The 18,151-nt window shown below is 48.3% G+C and overlaps 4 protein-coding genes across 4 annotated transcripts; 2 read left to right on the plus strand and 2 right to left on the minus strand.

Moving 5' to 3' along the window:
- Window positions 1-2,014: 2,014 nt before the first annotated feature.
- On the plus strand, window positions 2,015-3,037 carry K444DRAFT_526377 (NAD(P)-binding protein; the record flags this gene model as incomplete). Its single annotated transcript, XM_024874535.1, has 2 exons — window positions 2,015-2,253; window positions 2,308-3,037. 2 exons carry the CDS (start codon window positions 2,015-2,017, stop codon window positions 3,035-3,037), a joined length of 969 nt encoding a protein of 322 aa, XP_024738080.1.
- A 1,092-nt stretch (window positions 3,038-4,129) lies between these two features.
- Window positions 4,130-7,651, minus strand: K444DRAFT_611445 (ankyrin). Its single transcript, XM_024879941.1, has 4 exons — window positions 7,107-7,651; window positions 5,582-7,054; window positions 4,790-5,496; window positions 4,130-4,723 (listed from the first exon to the last, which is right to left on the minus strand). The coding sequence occupies exons 1-4, from the start codon at window positions 7,232-7,234 to the stop codon at window positions 4,554-4,556; spliced, it is 2,478 nt and encodes an 825-aa protein (XP_024738081.1). The 5' UTR covers window positions 7,235-7,651; the 3' UTR covers window positions 4,130-4,553.
- Window positions 7,652-12,070: 4,419 nt separating this feature from the next.
- On the plus strand, window positions 12,071-13,379 carry K444DRAFT_527191 (uncharacterized protein; the record flags this gene model as incomplete). The annotated part of the gene is made up of 6 exons (XM_024874615.1): window positions 12,071-12,250; window positions 12,306-12,410; window positions 12,477-12,764; window positions 12,827-12,930; window positions 12,983-13,050; window positions 13,117-13,379. The coding sequence occupies 6 exons, from the start codon at window positions 12,071-12,073 to the stop codon at window positions 13,377-13,379; spliced, it is 1,008 nt and encodes a 335-aa protein (XP_024738082.1).
- A 2,847-nt stretch (window positions 13,380-16,226) lies between these two features.
- Window positions 16,227-17,514, minus strand: K444DRAFT_628262 (uncharacterized protein; the record flags this gene model as incomplete). Its single annotated transcript, XM_024882895.1, has 2 exons — window positions 16,227-16,315; window positions 16,572-17,514. 2 exons carry the CDS (start codon window positions 17,512-17,514, stop codon window positions 16,227-16,229), a joined length of 1,032 nt encoding a protein of 343 aa, XP_024738083.1.
- Between the last annotated feature and the right edge of the window lie 637 nt (window positions 17,515-18,151).

Genomic DNA, 18,151 nt, shown 5'->3' on the forward strand with positions numbered 1-18,151 from the left:
GGGTCGTCTTTTCTTTTCAAGAAGCACTCACATGCCACGAAGTGATGGAAGAATCCATCACCTTCTCCATACTTTCCGTTTGGACTACGAGGTGACATGTAGTAATTAGCAAGTCATGGATCAAAAATATCAGTGAATGGCGCGGGTAGAAACTAGAACTATGCTGCAACCTTAACGGGGCAAATAGAAGTCAAGAGGAGCGATCGGGTACTGAGACAGCAGGGTATAAGAAGCGGTCCTAGACCATTTCCTTTCTACCTCCCAAATTTAAGCGCCAATGCTGGACCAACATCTGTTGAGCCAGATTTTGGTTCCGTAACTGGTGAAGAAATCAGATGAGGATTTTGCTCTTCCTGGAGTCTGGACATTCTTTAATAATTTCTCCTAGCACACTCTGTGGTTTAGAGCAAAATAGGAAGGGAGCTAGCAAAGACTTTTGGATAAGAGGCCTTGTCAAGCCTTGTTATACTGTAATTCTACCCATCCACCCATCCTTTTCCAGCGCCAAGTGCCATGTATTGTGCTCGGATTAAAACAAGACAATCGTACTTGCTTTGGTCTCTTGAGATATGGTACTGATGCTTATACTGCTATTCATTTGTTTCTTTGCGCTCTCAATGAAGTTGGAGTCACGAGTTAAGTTGTGACATGAGCTCGATGGCCCTGCCATCCTGAAGATTAGGGGTATTGCCGAGGTTTAGCGATCCCCTATACCCTGTAAACGATTCTAAATTAGCGTGACATCGCGCTGATCTCGGCGCGAGTCGCGTTAACTCAAATCTCCTTAGGCGTCCTCAACATTGTCTCCCTCACAACCTTCCATCGTTCAATCATTGAAGTAAACCATCTCACCACGGCTACTCGAAGTTATTGAATCCCTATACTAAGAAAAGCCAGCCGCTTGCTGATATCTCTCTCCTGCAACCCAGCTAGAAAACTACATTTTCGAATTCAGCCCTGAGCCTATAACCTTTAAGGCAAAGCGGGCAGTCATTCGCAAGGTCTCGATGACAGCCTCCACAACCTTCAGTCAACTGCATATCGGCCTACAGATAGCCTTCCAATGGAATGAAGCTCACGAGTGGGAATTTAACGTCAAACATTCCTCTGAATGGACAAATACAGAACGCTAGAAGTCTCTAGCCAGGATCGAATCATCCACATAAAGAATGTTTTAAAGCGAGCGAGCTTCGTGATAGCAAAGCTACGTTCGACGATCTTCTAGAAGACACACCATACAGCGAGAGGATAGTGGATTATGTTTGAGATTTTGGGTGAAATTGGAACCACATCAATCACTCCCGAGGGAAGGAAGGAGAACCAAGTCATATACAGTTGATCTTTCGGAATGGAAAACCTCCACCAGAGGATCCGCCATTCGATGTCGAACCTTTCGAAAAGAGGGAAAGGAGAAAGTCAATGTGCGGTTGAGCAAAATTCACTGCGGAATGAAGGATGTGGAGGGGGTTTCCGAAAACAAGCCGCAATATACCTCGGCCGAGAAATGGGATCCTACACGTTCTACGAAAGCAGTTGTTCCCTTGAAAGAAGGGAAAGGCCAAGCATCTCCTGCGCAGACAATGCCGACCGTTCCACAAGACGAACAAAAAGAGACGTGGGGACGCTGGTGAGAATGCAGGCTGATCATCCAGAAGTATGAAGATGAAATGGGTGAGTATCCATCGGATTTACGATTGTATTCCCGTGTATCGTATCTCATTCTGTCACCAAAATGCGAAAATTTCGAATCTGAGCTCGGTTGATAATGCAAACCAGGCCAGAGAATGGAGAACTCCATTTCAGACACGTCACTAGTGCGGAAGTTTTAGAAAGATCGGCGGGTTATTCCCTTCATTCGAGGTAAAATTACGACTGGGCTTGTGGCGCAGTGCTTACGGTAAGCTGACGATCGGGCTCTATCAGGAAACCTGCTTGCCCCGCAAACCCCCCAATTTCCCCACTGCTCGTCACCAAGAGCAACAACTAGCTCATCCCAAGGGATTCCATGAAGAAAATGGTTTTGCACATCAAGAAAGTAGCCGTAGCTGGACCGAATGGCAATACTGGGCCAACAGTCGTGAAGACTCTTGTCGCCTCCGGCTTTGACGTGACAGCTGTCACACGCTCCCTTGCAAAGACAAGAGATATTCTAGGCCCTGAGATCGACATCATAGAAGTTGACTACCTCTCTCAGCACTCTCTTGTCTCAGCACTCAGGGGCATCGATGCTGTCGTTGTCTGCGGGGTGGGAATGTACGCCTCTCATTGAATTCCACGCATTCCCTCAACTAACACAACACTCCCCAGGTTACCAGAGCAAACCAACCTCATCGACGCCGCCATCGCGGCCGGCGTGCGGCGTTTTCTTCCTGCCTCTTTAGATACCGACATCAGCAATCCTGTCCTTCGCTCCTTCCCGTTTGCCCAGAACAAAACTATCGTCCAAGAATACCTCAAGAGCCGTGAATCAGTCATCTCCCACACGAGTATCAGGACCGGTCCGCTGCTAGACTACGTTCTTTCCCTCGGTGCGATAATCAATATGAGAGAGCACTCCATGACTCGGTTTGATGATGGCGAGAAGAAATTCAGTACCGCCACGATCCAAACAGCGAGCAAAGCAGTAGCCGCGGTGCTGAGGATGGGAAAAGAGGCGGAGAATCGTGATTTCCGGGTTCATGATATTGTAACGAGCCAAAACGAACTGCTGAAATGGGGGAAAGAGGTTGTTCCGGATGCTGAGTGGACTGTCACGCCTGCGAACACGGAGGATATGGCGAAGAAAGTGGTGGAAGCGAGTAAGGTGGATCCAGAAAGCCGAATGGTGGATATCATGTTCAAGGCGCTTGCTATTTTTGGGAAGGAATTCAACTCTGTTTTTGAGGAGGCCAATAATGAGGTGTTAGGTATTGGGATGATTGGTGAAAGTGAGGTTAAGGAGATGTTGAGGAGTTTTGCTGGTGCAGTGCAGAGTAGCGCCGGGGAGCGTGATGCAGCCATCATCAACAAGCTAAGCTCTAGCGGAAACGAAGAATGATATCTGGTCAGACCCTGTAGGATCTCTTCAGTATTTGAGTTCTCCAGTATTCAGATCTGGAGAGTTCAGTGGTGGGCCTTTCCCAAGTCATGATAGATAGAACTGACCTTTCGCCTCAACAGCAGACTCAATTTTTTGATGGAGCAGGGACTAATCGAATCCAAAAGTCCTCACCCTTCGCCACTGTCTTAAATTCAAAGACAGCACACTCTGCATTCTGCTCCCCGCACTCTCTACGGGCTATCAACTCCTTCCTTTCATCCGGCTTCAACCCCTCTATAATAGCGCAGAGAGGACAGCCATTGCCTGATATTTCGGCTACCTTGTCTGTGTTCTTGTAAACACAGCCTGTCTCATTCAAAATAAACGCCACTAGCCTCCCATTCCAGAAAGCTTCGCCATTGTATACACCCTCCTCGTTTGCTTTCAAGTTTGTATCTAAGGCTGCGATGAAAGACCTGCACGTGGTGCAGACAGTGTGCTCCACGTCTCTGGTAGCCGGTACTTGATAATTATCACAGTCGAGGTAGCAGACAGGGCTTGAGAACTCTCGGTCGTCCATTTGAAATAGCGCGTCAAGTGCTGGATGTTCTGAAGAGATAGTTGACTTGAAAGGCTGGAGGTGGAGGATAAAGTGAAGTGAAGTGAAGTGAAGTGAAGTACCATGTGTTGCTCCCGCTCGGCTTAACGCGGGGAAGGTCAGCCTCCCTTTCGGACCCCAGAGCCGAATGGTAATGAAAGCCGTAAGGATCACATGTGCCAGCGCGAAATGCGAAAAGCCTTCACCCCACCAAAAATCGCCCGCAACTAAAATACCTCTATTTGCGTGCGCAACCCCACTTAACTCAGGAAGGCGGAGCGTAAGGAGATGTTTCGGGAAGCGAGGAGAGTGCAGAGACTGGAAGAGCGGAGGCAGAAGGTGCTTGAAAAGGAAATTGCAGCGTTCGATTCGGATGCGCGTCCTTCCCAGAACCCAATGGCAGCCCCCTTTCTACCGGGGTTCGGGGCTGGCACCCAACCTGCCCCCCATCTTGCCACTCCAACCTGAAGTCACTCGTAGTTCACTTGTATTTGACAACGCAATGGTATTTAGGCTTCTTGAATAATAAAGAGAAAGAAGATTTTGATAAGATTTTACCCTAAACCTTCCTCTTTTAGAAATACAAACTTCAATTGGATCTAATAAAGTCCACGGGGCTTGGTCAGGAGGAGTATAAGTTCCAGGATATCAGAGATTATAGATTTTGACTTATATCCCTAACCCAAGAGTACCTAGCCCATACACATGAATGGCACTTCCGAAATGACGCCCCGTGAATTGACCACGCTTGATATATCATGCTAGCCAACGGTAAACTTACGAAGGGGTATCCGCACAACGCTTCAATATTCACTTCCTCACCGTGAAAACACCCTAACACAAACCCAAAATATCCATGAACTCCTTTATACAGCAGACGCAACATATATGATGAACAGCCTTCCACGTTTCTTGATTTCTGGTCGACTGGGCCAATTATTGCCTCTTAACACCCCTCTCCAGAAGGGAACTCGGATCCAGCACCGCGCCCGCATGCTCAAGGTGTGAGATGACCTCTTTAACTAGATAAACCAACACATGGTCATTGTGCTTAACCGCCTCATCAAGCGCATGATGCGTAGCTTGCAGGACGCTTAATTCATTATCTGCCTCTTGTCAGCGTCACCATCGCCACGAAGCCCCGAACAAAAAGCAGAAAAATGCAAACATACCAGATCTCGCATTGACATTAGCCCCCGCCTCAATCAAACTCCGAACCGAGTCCGGCCGTCCCAGAATTGCAGCACTGTGCAGCGCCGTTGCCCCCTCGCGATCCTTCATGTTCACCTTCACTTTATTCCTCAATCTCTCCTCGAGATCTTTCCCAAGGATCGTATCCAGGTACTTGCTCATCGTCGCGCCGGTCTCCTTTCCCTTCCCTGGTCTCTCACGAATAAATGAGCGGAGTGGGTGTGAGCCTTCGAGATTCAGGAGGTTGAGGTCGATGCCGCGGGCTATGAAGTACTCGAGGTTTAGGAGGATGTAGTTTCCTTCGCGGTTGTGCAGGTTCAGTTTGTCATCTTTGAGGGTGAAGTGCTCCAGTCTTAAGAGGACATCATTGGTGGATTCCAGGCGGGAGAGGGCATGTACGGCGTTATCACCTGTTTCGGGGTCGATGTAGGAGGGGCGGTAACGTGCTTCCAGCACGATGTCTTGGGCTTTGATTTGCTTGACACGCTCTAGGCGCCATTCTTTGGTTGTGAGGCTTTCATCTGCGGCGGAGTCTTCCTCTGGGAGCGTGCTGTGCCGTTGCCAAGGTTTCATTGGTGCTTGGTCGATTACTTGCCCGTGGCAGTCGTAGGTGAGGGGGATGATGTCTTCTGGAGTCCGGCCGAATCGGTCGGGTACTGTTGAGGAGTATCCGGCATCGACCAGCATTCTGCATGAACGGTCAGCGTTCAGGGAGAGAAAGGTCACGTGAATAAGGATAGTTTCCATGGAGAAGAGGAGCAGTCTTTGCTTACTTGAAGATCTTAGCCTTGAGCTCTGGTTCCGTGATTTTCAATGCAAGAGCATGCATGATCGTCTGACCGTCATTGTCCCTCCAGTCAAAGACTCTATCATGGTGAAGAAGCTTCAAGAGCTTGATCAAATCATCGCTCTTGAGACAATCGGAGTTCGGTTCGAGTGTAAAAGGTTCAATTGGCCGCAAACAGTAGATGAAGAGTTCACCCGCTGTGTTGGCAATGTATGGGTCCACACCGACGTCAACCAGGGCCTTGAGATGCTGGTACCCGGCCCCACCTGCAGCTGCATAATGCAGTGCGCTGTTGCCTGCCGCGTCGAGGGCACAGAAGTCGTAGACACCCTCCAATTTCAGTTCACTAAGGAATACTTCTAGTTTGAGATAACGTGCCGACCATGCTAAGTTGTGAATAGAGGAGTAGCGGCAATATGTGCAGGTTGGAATATCCTTGCATTGGTTCTTGCTTTGCGGTTCATGGAGGGTATGGCAAGCCACACGATATAGGCCGTTGAACTCTTTCAGTGACTGTATGTTCATTTGTCGGACTTGATCGAGTGTCAAGCTTGAAGTATGACCAGTAGCGTATCCAGAGTCGTCCGTATTATATGTAAATTGAGAAGGGGCGTATCTTTTCTTGCCGCACGAGGAAATGGAGGAGGCGGCAGACTTTGGCTTGAACAAAGATCGAAGTCTGTTGCGTGCCCCTGAATTGCTGCCCGAACTGCCGAGGCGTTGAAGTGGATTTCTGACATTGTTTGGTTCGCTCTTCCGTTGGAACGATTCGATGGCTTCATCATACAAGGATGATCCTTCAGTTTGGTCCTTTATGACTGAGAGGGATGGCATCCAGACTGCACTGTTCTGGGATGTCCAAGGATCAGAACCTTTGTTGCCTTGACAGTCTCCTGCTGGGATGCTGTCTTGGTCGTAAGAATCAGTATCTATTCCGAAATACGCGCCCCCGCTGAGTTCCATTGTGAAATCTTGAAGCAGATCCGGTTGCTCAAAGATGCTCATGGCTTCGTCCAGGTTGGTGGTGGAGCCTTCACCAGGAGACCAAAACGATGATAGCATATCGGTCTCGGGGCTCAAAGTCGGTGCGCGAGCTGGACCTCCGGCAGACTGATTGACCCCCGGGCTTGCCATATTAGATTGCTCCCCATTAGAATGTCCTCCGCTGCTGAGGGATGGGAATTCCATCATCGGTGCAGAGGTTGGGCTGCTCATGGGATATCCAGATTCCCAACTGTGTGTTGGATTCCCTAGAGCTTGATCCTCCGGCAGAGAGCACAGCGCAGACTGCAATTGTTCGTCCATATAGAAATTCGGTGATAATTGATTCGACCATACATTGAATTGTTCGTTGCCGGTTGGCGCGTTTGAAGGGAGCTTTGCTTCGAGGAGTCTTGTGCGTCCCACGGGGTCTGTTGGGTATCCCATCGACTTGAACTTCAGGTACACGGATCTTTGACTTTGAAAACAAAGTTAGCTCGCGCAAATTCAAGAGAGGCTTGTAGTGTTACCATGGCTCGAAGCCTTCGCACTGCAACGCCTTGTGGATGTCCGGTATTGATAGTTGAGAGTTGTAGAGCTCCATCATCTTGGTCAGGTGCGGGGCCCAGTCCCATTTCTGCTGTCTTGCAGTTGCCATTGTGTGCTGCTCTGCGATGGGGTTTGGGGACTTGAGGAGTTGAGGAGTTGAGGAGTTGACAAGTTGAGCGAGTTTGAGTCCGGGTCACCACCTCATTATCTTGCAGCAGTCCTGAACACCGTGACGGCCAATACACGCTTGTGAAAGTTCCAATTCGTCGAGTCTTTGTTTCAAGGGGATGGGTAAAAAATACGAGCTTCGAGAATCTCATGGGAGGATCCGAACTCGACTGGAGATTTCCGCATGTGGCTGCCTAATGGCGCTTTGAAGACGAGGGAATGGTATTCGAGCACGATCTCTTCATAATGACACGGGAATTCGAAGCTTATGATGACCGAAGAACGGGAAATGTCTCAGACACTTGATCCAGGTTGGGTTCTAGAAGAATTGAAGTATTGAAGACATGAAAGAAACGAGGGAGAACCTTTGAACAATGGGAGGAACAAGCGGGGAGCGGGACCCCGAATCCTTCAAGGGCCAGTGGGCTCGGCCGGGGGGCGGGCTGACCCACTATTGGCAGCTCCCCTCCAGGGTTCCTCAGCCTGACTGGGATCCCGGGGCACGTCAACGTCTGAACGTTCAGCGTCAACGCCGATCCCGCATCACACTCGCACTTGGGAGGGCGCACCTTAAGCACATTCTGTTTTGGGACACGCGAAGCTCAGGTGAACCGAGTTCTGGCACTTTACTGGGTGCTCGGTGAAGCTGCACGCACGCCTCGGTGGGAAACTTGGAGAGCTCAGACCTTGACTTGGATAATAGGCGCATGGCCGGGATGGTGTCAGCCACATGAAGGCTGAAGCACAGCCACGATTCACGAAGGACTTCCCCGAGAGAGACTTCGCTGCAGACTCCAAGAACTACGTAAAAAGCCCAGAAAACTGATCCCCAGATACAGCGCGCAAGCATCAAACCTGCCCCCTCCGAAATCTTCCATCCAGGTGGGCACTCGAACATCTTATGACGGAGTCAAGCTGCAAGCGAGGAAAGCGGTTGAGCGGTCCTGCAACGCCACTTTGCAAGCTTGCAAAGCCACTGCAAACCAGGGTCCAGGGGAAAACCCGCCCACCTCCCGCACGATCTGACTGGTCAACCTGGGGAAAACGCCTCGCGGACTGGACGGCGACCCGAAACTGAGGCCTTGCACGTGAAATATGGAAGGGGCTGGTGGCAATAACGTTTGTGGTGAGTTTAGGCTTGATGACTTCGTGATGACTTCGCAGGTGCAAGGGTGCAGCTGCAGACGAAACTCGGTGTCTGTATCTGGACGAGAGGTTGCGCCGGCATATTATGTTGGAGACGTGCTTGGGAGCGAGAATTGCGAACTTCGCTTGGTTTGTGTGCAAATTATGTGGTTTGCGAGGTGTTCAAGTGCAAGTACAACTGAAGTGTGCAGCTCAGCTTGTGAATTGCGATCGACTGAGTGCAAATTACAATTGCATAGCAATTTGTATTGCAAGATGAAGTATATAATTGTGTTGATAAAAGAGAAAGGCTTTCCTATGAAGTTATCAACTATCAAACGTTGATGCGTTTACAGGTTCCATATCGCTCCAAGATCAAGCACAAGTCACACTGGCCGTTATTGCACGTGACTTTTGACTCACGTGCTCTCGCCCCTTTTCTCACAACCATGTCTCTCAGCACGGCATCCTCCTCAAAGTCAAGCAAAAAGACCAAACATCCATTGTATATTACACAACCCTCACCCTCAAAACAAACCTTTCTAACACAACCTCAAGACAACCGAACTCCAGCAAGCCCTACCACACGTCTTCGCAAACATTTCCTCAGATCTCATCACTCGCATCATGTCATGATCCGAACATTTCCGAGAGATTAGAGCGATATCTAGAGGACGATGAAATGCCAGTACCACAATCACAGTTCAATCGCTTGCGAGTGGAAAGGGCAGAAGTGGAAGCAGAAGCGCGGATGAGGAGTATTTTATCGGGGTTTGATTTATAAAACTGAAACATAAAGACAACGCACAAAATTTACATCCACACCTTAAAATCCTATTAATCTCCGTTAACATCCTCTTTGGGAAATCTCAAAGCTGCTACTACACTGCATCCAAGATAATTAACAGCCTCTTTCCCCACTTCCGTCACCAAGACATCACAGCCAGAGATTTGAGATGAACCTCCTACAAAGCTGCAACAACAAACGCAACAACAGCATCCAGGCTCAAGCTACCACCGACCATGTTCGCCGCACCCGTGAACTGCGACGGCTTCGCGCTTACCTTGCCGGTATGTCAATAACAGAAAGAAAGGTGACAGTTGTCTGTCACCACCGTTTCATTTCGAGCACCTCACGCCGGCTTGGCTTCTTCTGAGCTCTCGGCACCAAAACAATGTAAATTAATGCATGCAGAGAGAAAGTAATACTGGCCAAGGATTTTCTTTCTCATCGAGGCAGCGACGGGTTAATAGCAACCGCTTGCGACCCAGATTTCACTGAATTGTGGGTGTTGGTTTGTCGGAAAGAGGACACTTCCGGAGAACTACGGCGGAAGCCTACAACAGCAACAGATATGGGAGTAGTGAAGCATGCGAGATGAATAACAAAAGAAAAAAGCACTGGAAAGACCGACGAGTCAAAAGACCTCCTTCAGGTGAAAGTGCCCCTGGCGCCAATATTATATGGATATATTAAATGCAAGGGAGAGGACGACCTAACCCACTCATACGATGAATCGAAGAGGCGGGGGCACGGAGAGGAACATTTTGCCCCAGGATCTGGAAGGCGCTCGGTCGTCTGGACCACTTGGTCTGTTAAAAGGCTTCGATCAATATTGTACTAGGTTCCCGTCGTCATAGAAATGATGCTGATGCTCCGAAGCGCGCTGTCAATCAGCCAGCAGTGACGGTGCGTTGAGCTTGGTACTTTGTGGGACGTGGACGCGTGCTTGACAGTATAATGATTCTGCGCGAATGAACTAAAAGGACTGGATTGGAGTACGAGCAAATTACCCCGTGAAGGAGTGATGAAGTAATGAAGTGCTGGAGTATTGGGGTATTGGTTGATGTATTGATAAGAATGAAGAAGGAAGGTTTGACCTGCGCCGCTGCGCGAAGGTGCCGTGAAAGACGGCGCGAGGGACCCCTGTACAGGTTAGTTCTAAAATCTGTCGTGGGATTTCTTCGCGTTGCAAAGACATGACATCTCCATCTCCCTCCCCCTCCAGAAACAACCGTACTGCCGAACATACATCCAAGGAATGGGATCGAACTGAGAACTCCTTATTTTCTACAGCTTGGCTATATACTGGCATCGCTGTCGTATCCCAGCTGTGCCTCAATTCGGACAAAGTTCGAAAATGCGACCGCGCAAGGGGCGACCATGATGAGACGAACACCGGATCCTATACCTTCAATCGCATCTACAAAGCTCTACGAACCTTCCACCCATTAGAACATCCAAGTTAAAGATCCGCGAAACATCTGCCAACTTGCTGCGAAGTCGCTCGCCGGACGCATACATCAAGGATGCATATGATCGAGGACTGACATCTGCGATGGCGAGGTTAGACAAGGCATGGAGCACAATATTTCTTTTGCATCGCACGCCTCGAGTCATGTTGGGAGAAAGAGGTTAAGTGCGAGTCTGCCCGGGGTGATCATTATCGCGCACAAAAGCTGCGCAAACAAGCATGGAACCCGTTCCTCTGACTCTGTGCTCTTGGAAGGGAGAACTAAGTTGCTTGAAGTTCAAGAACGATGGACGAGGTCAGGGGTTACCCCAGCTTTCTCTGTCTTCATCATATCTGGGTGGCATGATGGGAGACGTTTCTTTCGTCGTGACGAGTTGTCGATTTCCCCTGATTTCGTCCTGGGACAGGTCTAGTTGATCTTCACCTCACTGCAGGTTTCAGTACCTGATTGGTGTGTGGCTGTGCAGGTCTGAGATAGAGTTGTCGGTTTTCAGATCCCAGATCTGAGATCCGTGCCTGCACGTCAAATAAGCGTGGCGCCGGAATTTGAAAGGTTCAGCCCCCCTGAACACTCCCTCCCTCTCTATCGATAATCGTGGAAACGGAACGCAAAGAATTCCCAATTCTCGTGCTACGAATTATGGTAAACTGCAAGAGCTAGTATGAATGCAGGAATCTGACGGTGCGTTTTTCTATTCAATCGGCGCCATGCCGCGCCCTACCCGGGCTGAACTATTCTTCTGAGATTCGCGCAGTGATTTTCATTGATGGGAAGATGATCTTCAAGGCTGACTCAATTCTCAAAATCCTTGTTTTCTGACATCAGCCTCCCCTCTATTTGCTCATCGCTCCGGATGGGAGGAGCCCGGTCAAAGTGCCAGGAGGACAGGGCATTCTGCGGGAGCCAAACGCATCCAAAACTGCCCCAAGACATTTGAACGGCATTACAGTTCAGAAGCTGATCCCAGAGTGTATTCCATTTTGAGTTGCGTCGTGTTTGATGCTGCGTTACACAGTGCTTAGCGAAACCCCTTTAGTGGTCCAAACGTTGGATTAAAGGTGCGAGGTGTTTCAGCACCACCTAAAAAGCGAAATCTCGCCTAACCTCGCTGCCCTCTGTTGAACAGCACAGACTGCCTGTCATTCCAGAAAAGTTTCAGCTCGTAGATGATTATCGCGTTCCGGAATGTCATTGGCGACGAGAAATGGAAGCGAAACAACGAATGAATGGCTTGCACCATATGAATGGAAACCATTCCCCACAATTTAAAGATCTTCGGAGGGGATAGATAGCAGGCTGGATCCTGCTTTCGAGTGGATATTCGTTGCATCGTTTATTGTTTCTTTTCTGTTTTTGTATCTTTTCTGTGTACGAGTACTGGAGGCTTGCATACGAAATGTCGACTACAACACCCGCTACCACAACGGCAGTCGCTGCGTCGCAAGGCCCCACTGTTATCATCGTGTCGGCGATCTTCCTAGGTCTCAACGTCTTCTTCATCAGCTTGCGAGCAGTTGTCAAGGCCAGAATAGCTAAGAACTTCGGAATCAATGACGTTGCAATGATGGTCGCTGTGGTATGTCCTTGTGGTCCCCCAAAGTCTGGTTTACATAACTGATGGATGGTTCTAGTTGACGGCTGGCAGTTTATTCGCTTTACTTGTTGAGGGTGTGAAGAGTGGAATTGGAAATCATACATCTTCCGCCACAATTGTCGGTGTCTCAAATGCCTTGAAAGTATGTCATCGATTCTTGTCCTATTCAAAGTAATATTTGGTTAACGAAGTACCTCCACCATTCCAGTTCATTTTCTTCTTGGAAATCATCTATGTCGTCCTCACGACTGTTATGAAAGCTAGTCTGGCTGCTTCGCTCCTGCAATGGGCCAAGAAGAAGTCCCATATTTACCTCTTGTGGCTGGCCATCTTCCTCGATGTCGCCATCTGCACATTTGTTGTGCTTTACTTCCTTCTTGAGTGCAAGCCAATTAGCTTTAAGTGGGAGTTCATCAACCCGTTGAAGAAAGGGAAGTGCTTGCCGCCCAATGGAGAGATTTTGGTGGGGTTTGCGCTTTGCAGCGTGACGATCAGCGTAAGTGATATCCCGGACATACAACGATATTTGGCGGGAAACGCTAATACTCTCCCCCCAAGATTGATATGCTCTTCCTTTTCATTCCATTCTTCATGATGAAGGGCCGTGGTATAAACAATAGGCTAAAGCTCTATATCTACGGTGTCTTCTGCCTCGGTGTTTTGTATGTTCCGGCCTCCCTTGATGTCCCCTAACTCAAACTGACAAGATCGCAGAGCAAGCGTAGCAAACTTCATCCGCCTCGCCGCACTCGTAAAACTTAAGAGCTCAAAGGACCAACTCTGTAAGGCACTCTTGCTCTGCTCCTCCACCCCCAAACTCACAAAACGAAACTAACAGCATCAAACAGTCGACGCAGCACCTGTCTTCCTCTGGTCCGCCCTCGAAGTTAGCATCGGCATTTCCGTCGCCGGTATCATCGAACTCCAACCCTTGATGAGAAAATACAAGGTCAAAGGCTTCGAAGACTCGTTTGACCAGATCGACGAGGATATGCGGCCAATCAGATTGCAGAGTATGGACAAAAGCACGATTAGCTTTCCCGTTCAACGTGAGCAGGAGGTGGGAATTGCGAGGGGTCCGAGTTTTAGGGGTGGTATGCCAAAATATTAGATGAGGGAACGGAACTGACACGATGTTATGCGTGATGAGTTTGCCTTTGGGCGAGATTCAAGGGATATGACTGTTATGAGCGGGCTGGGAATTGCACACTTCCATGGCATATCAATCCTACCATCGGCGTGATGGTAATAGTCACGTTGGCAGGGGTGGGATGGAGTGGCGGGGCAGTGCTTGTACAGTACAATATGCATTTGAGGTACACACCACCTGGCAGTGGTACGCAGCGACTTGACGATTTTTATAGAAACCGAATTGTACATTTCTGGATCTCTTCATGTCCTTAGACTGTGATGCTTTCCTGTCCTTTATGATTTCCTCTGCAAGCGCAGTCTTTGTTTTTTATTTATTTTTTAGCTTCAGATGAGTCTGAGATCGCTCCTAGGAGGTGGGTGGACTTGTGGCAAGGGTGAATAATTTTTCTATGCTCGCGTTACAGCCGCTAATCGTTCGGCGTTTCCCACCTACAATTCGCCTAGCACGCCTTGTAGGTGAGGGATAGCGATACGCAACGAACAGCGATACGCAAATCGCACCAAAATTTGTATGGGTAAATGGGGCAGATTTGCATCACAATAACGCCTTAATTTTTTAGACTTAAAATTTACTAAGCTAAAGGGCCTATATCTTGGGGTCAATTCCCAATACTTAGATACTATTTTATTACGCTGCGTTGTGAGAATTCAAAGGGAGAAAAGGAGAGATTCCCACCAAAATCTCAGATTTGCGTATCGCTGTTCGTTGCGTGTTGCTATCCCTCACCTACAAGGCGTGCTAAGCGAGTTGGAGGTGAGAACCACCCAACGGTTAGCCAAATCGGCTTCCGCTATGAACATTTCGTGAATGTGAGCTAAGTCACATCGCTGAGACGTTTTGCGATAGGCAGTATTATTCTGGCTGGCTGCCACATCCCATACATCGTTAATATGATGAGGTTACCACGCATATGGTGCCAATATCAGCGGGAGGTTGCCAAAATTAGTAATAATTCATCCATGCAATATCAATGATCAGAAACGAAAGGATTGGCTGACTCAGGTTGGTTTAAGGGGTTTACAAGGTGGGCAAGAAACCTCGGGTGAGAGTTTGAAAGCACTCAGTATAGTATTATCAAGTTTTGAATTTAAGTAATTACCGGTCGGGGTCATATTACACCTTCCAAAAGACTCTCTGAGGGATACTTGCTCATATTTCGCACTTGACTTTCTTTATTTGTCGGGACTTGACGAGCTTCAAAGGGATTACAATGCCTGTAACATTTAACTCTCCGATTTGAACATCAATTTGTGGTTGTGTGCGGAATGTGGGGTAGACAAGAGATGCAGTGATGCGTATCGGTTGGCATGGGCCAGGAGCAGCCCCGGATTGGAGCCACTGACGCACCGTATGACTCTTCGTCAGCAAGTCGGTCCTTCACACATATAAATTCGCCAAACCGCCACAACGATTAATGTCTAATACATACTCTCATGCCCTCAAGCTTCAAGTTATGGAGCAACAAGCTCTGTCCATGCTTTTCGCGACGCCCGAGCTATTCGAAGCGCTTTCTCAATCTTCTCGCTGCGCAGAGGGTCGACCATCGCTGGCACGACATGATCAACAACTCTCCTACACTACAACAGATGTTATTCTTCCGATCGATTCCCGGTGATATCCGCAAAGACCAACAACCATAACTGAAACCCCTCCTCACACTCCTCTTCCCAGCATTCTTCAAGAATAAATCACGAGGAGATTACGCAGAGGTAATGGACAACGAGCAGCCCCATGGTTCCTAGGTAACTTCGCCGGCGCCCTCAGGCTTGACGAAGAGGATTGGTTCTGGCTCGTCAACAATAGTTGTCGGGCTGCTCGTCTGCAGCCAGAAGCTTCATGGCGGCGTATGTTTCCCATCCAACCGCCTGCGAAGATTGCTGCTTTGGATTTATGGAGTTTTTGCTGTACGAATAGGACACATCACTCTGTTGGGGAGATGTGTACTGAAGCCGGGGAGACAGGGGTAGCAATGGGGCTGATCTTTGATGTTGTGGTTGAAGGACTTGAATCCTTAGGGCTCCGCTCGAATCGAATAAGATCGAATTCTTAAAGGGCTTGATTCGGTCCGAAGTCCGTCGAATTTTCAAGAGAAGAGTTCGATTCAATTCGAATTCTAGTCGAATTTTGCTCTAGTGTAGTAAAGTCCTTAGAAACCTGCTTATCTATATTGAAACTTGTAAGTTTCCTTTTAGAGAGGCGTAGAAATTCGACGAACTTTAAATATTCGACGGATTCGAGGGATTCGATTCGGAAAAATTTTGCTTAAATTTTAGATAGAAAATTCGATTCGATCCAGTTCGTCGAATATTCATCAAATGCGAATCATTCGACGAATCGAGTGGAATCCTGGACTTGACAGCAATGCCGATTCGAGATTTTTGATCCAGTGGCGTGTGTTTAAGGCTTTGAGGAAGGAAGAGGAGGTGTTGAAGGATGAGATTTCTATTCGCTTTGCAGCTGCGCTTTGCCGCTGCGCTTTGTAGAGGGGATCCCGTTATCACTGGGTTGCGGCTGATTGAAGATGACCAGGAAGCGGTTCAATGGACAGAGAAGGTCAGAAGGAGATAGTCTAAGCAGCCGGAGGAAGTGGTATTGGTCTTGGTGTGAGGGATATATAATTGATTGTTTACGAAATTTGGCTACATAATATAAATTAAAATCAGAGCGTGAGCACTAATTTGGAAAGCATCGCGTCGAGACGAGACTTTTACGTAAAGTGGAGACTTCCTAACCTAGGTTTTCGCTTTACTAGTTTGGCTTAACATTTTCACACGTTTATTGCGTCCTCGTAAAATTTGGAGCACATTAGTCGAGCCTCGAATTGTGAACAAACTGGCTGATTGAGGCGCACGGGTCACTTGTCCTGGTTCGTTGAGCAGAAATTGCAAGTAGGACTATATTATGTCAGTAAAGATTCGAACTTGGCCACAAATCACGTTGTCATATCAGAGGGTCAGAAGAGTGTTGTTGTTCATAGGATTTATTATTAATAATCTAATCTCTCTCTAAGGATAAAGAAGGCAAGACTCTCTTGCCTTTGTCGCAGTGTCAGAAGCCACGACTCTCATTATCATGCAGCAACGCATCGGACAAACGAATAAAGCAGCAATCTCAGGTGGAAAGTCTCTCAAGCTTCAGCTTTATGCTTACGGACAGCCCAAGCGCAGAAATTTTTCAGTTTCCCAGTGGCCTCGGCTTCTGTGTCACCATGGGATACCCAAAGCCGAGTCATGCCACCCGCGAAAGCCTGGTACTCTTCCTTTTCCTCACCGCAGAGAAAACGCTTCTCAAAGTACTTGGCAATCTTTTCAGGAGTGTGGTCACAGGTCGCACACCATGCATTCCAAACCTTGTCCTCGAGATCTCTATTGATGAGAGGCTCGAGGCCATCTTCCTCTTGGCCTGCATACGTTTCGTTGTTTTCAGACAAGGCGGAAGAGTGTTCAGATGCTAAATCGTGATCACACTTTTGTAAGAATGCTGAGATCTCTGCGTCATATGAGCTTTTTCGTGTTCTCATTCTTTGGTATTCGAAGAGCACATCGGCTTGAAAAGCAGCTCCTTGGGCAGATAAACCTTCAGCGATGAAAGAATCAATCTTCCTTTGTCGAATGCTTGATGCTTGCCACATGAGCACGACTCTGTCCTCACTCTCGTTGAGCTGAGCGGTGAGTGCATGTCCGGTAGTGAAGCCGGCTTGGTATCCAATCCGTTCTTCAAGACTCGGTCGGAACATTCGGGTGATTTGTTTGTCCTCGTACTCTTCCTCGCCCTCATACTCACCATCCGAATCCAAGAGCTGATATTCAGAAATGCCTTCATCCTCCTGGGGAGCTTCATTTTTGGCAGTCTCTCGTTTTCTTTCCTCGCCGTTGACGAATGGGGTTGGGACAACGTATTCTGATAACAACTCGTCGAGGCTTGGCTGAGTTGCGCTCTTGCATGGCTTGCTAGAGCCACCAATCTCGACACATACGGCTGGTGTGTTGGTGGTAGGTGTCTCTGCGAGTTCATCGGAGAACGATGCCTTTCCTTGCATCTTTGCTCCTCTCTCCTCATCCTCGTCGGCCCGAATTTTGTTGTACTTCGGCATCTTGCGAGTAACCAAAGGAGTTGATGGGCTTTGTGATGTGGAAGACGGCGCGGGTTGAGAATGGCGATGGAAAGAATAGTTGGTAGGAGGAATGGTTGGGGGGAGGCTGGAGGTATCTACCAGGGTATATATGGCCATGATTCCATACTGTTGCTCGGTTGTTCCGAGATTGCTTTTAAGATGCAGTTCTGTTCCTCTTCGAAATTTTCGCATTTTTAATTGTTCCGAACTGTGAATCTCGAAGGACAATAACTTGTGAGAACAGCACGGACAGACCATACGCAGCTTGAGCGTTCAGGAATTCCCGTTGTTTTGAACATCTTGATTAGCATTGCCTAACCTGCAGTCCATCAGTTTCAGACAGAAATCACTTACCAGTTTAATTTTGAAGCTTTATGCAAAGAGAATCCAGCTCGCACCATCTCGCTGGAATTGAAACTTCGGACGGCATTTATGACTCGCGCTCATCTCTGGGATGAGAATAGACCAGTACGGAATCTTGACAATATGACCCACCCGTGATGTGAAATGGAGCTTGCATCTCTTTCCCTCGGGTTTAGCTTCCACTAGCTAACGCTTTTAAAAGGCCTCGAGTTCCCTGAACTTCGCCTCGAGCCGGAATCCCAGCTCATGTTAC

This window comes from Hyaloscypha bicolor, assembly GCF_002865645.1.
Source record: "Hyaloscypha bicolor E unplaced genomic scaffold K444scaffold_56, whole genome shotgun sequence".
Taxonomy (NCBI): domain Eukaryota; kingdom Fungi; phylum Ascomycota; class Leotiomycetes; order Helotiales; family Hyaloscyphaceae; genus Hyaloscypha; species Hyaloscypha bicolor.

Coding starts and splice junctions, on each gene's coding strand:
- K444DRAFT_611445 (XM_024879941.1), bottom strand. CDS start 7,234: ATGGCAACTGCAAGACAGCAGAAATGGGACTGGGCCCCGCACCTGACC. Junction 5,497..5,581: donor CTCAAGGCTAAGATCTTCAA/GTAAGCAAAGAC, acceptor CCGTTCATGCAG/AATGCTGGTCGATGCCGGAT. Junction 4,724..4,789: donor TAATGTCAATGCGAGATCTG/GTATGTTTGCAT, acceptor GACAAGAGGCAG/ATAATGAATTAAGCGTCCTG.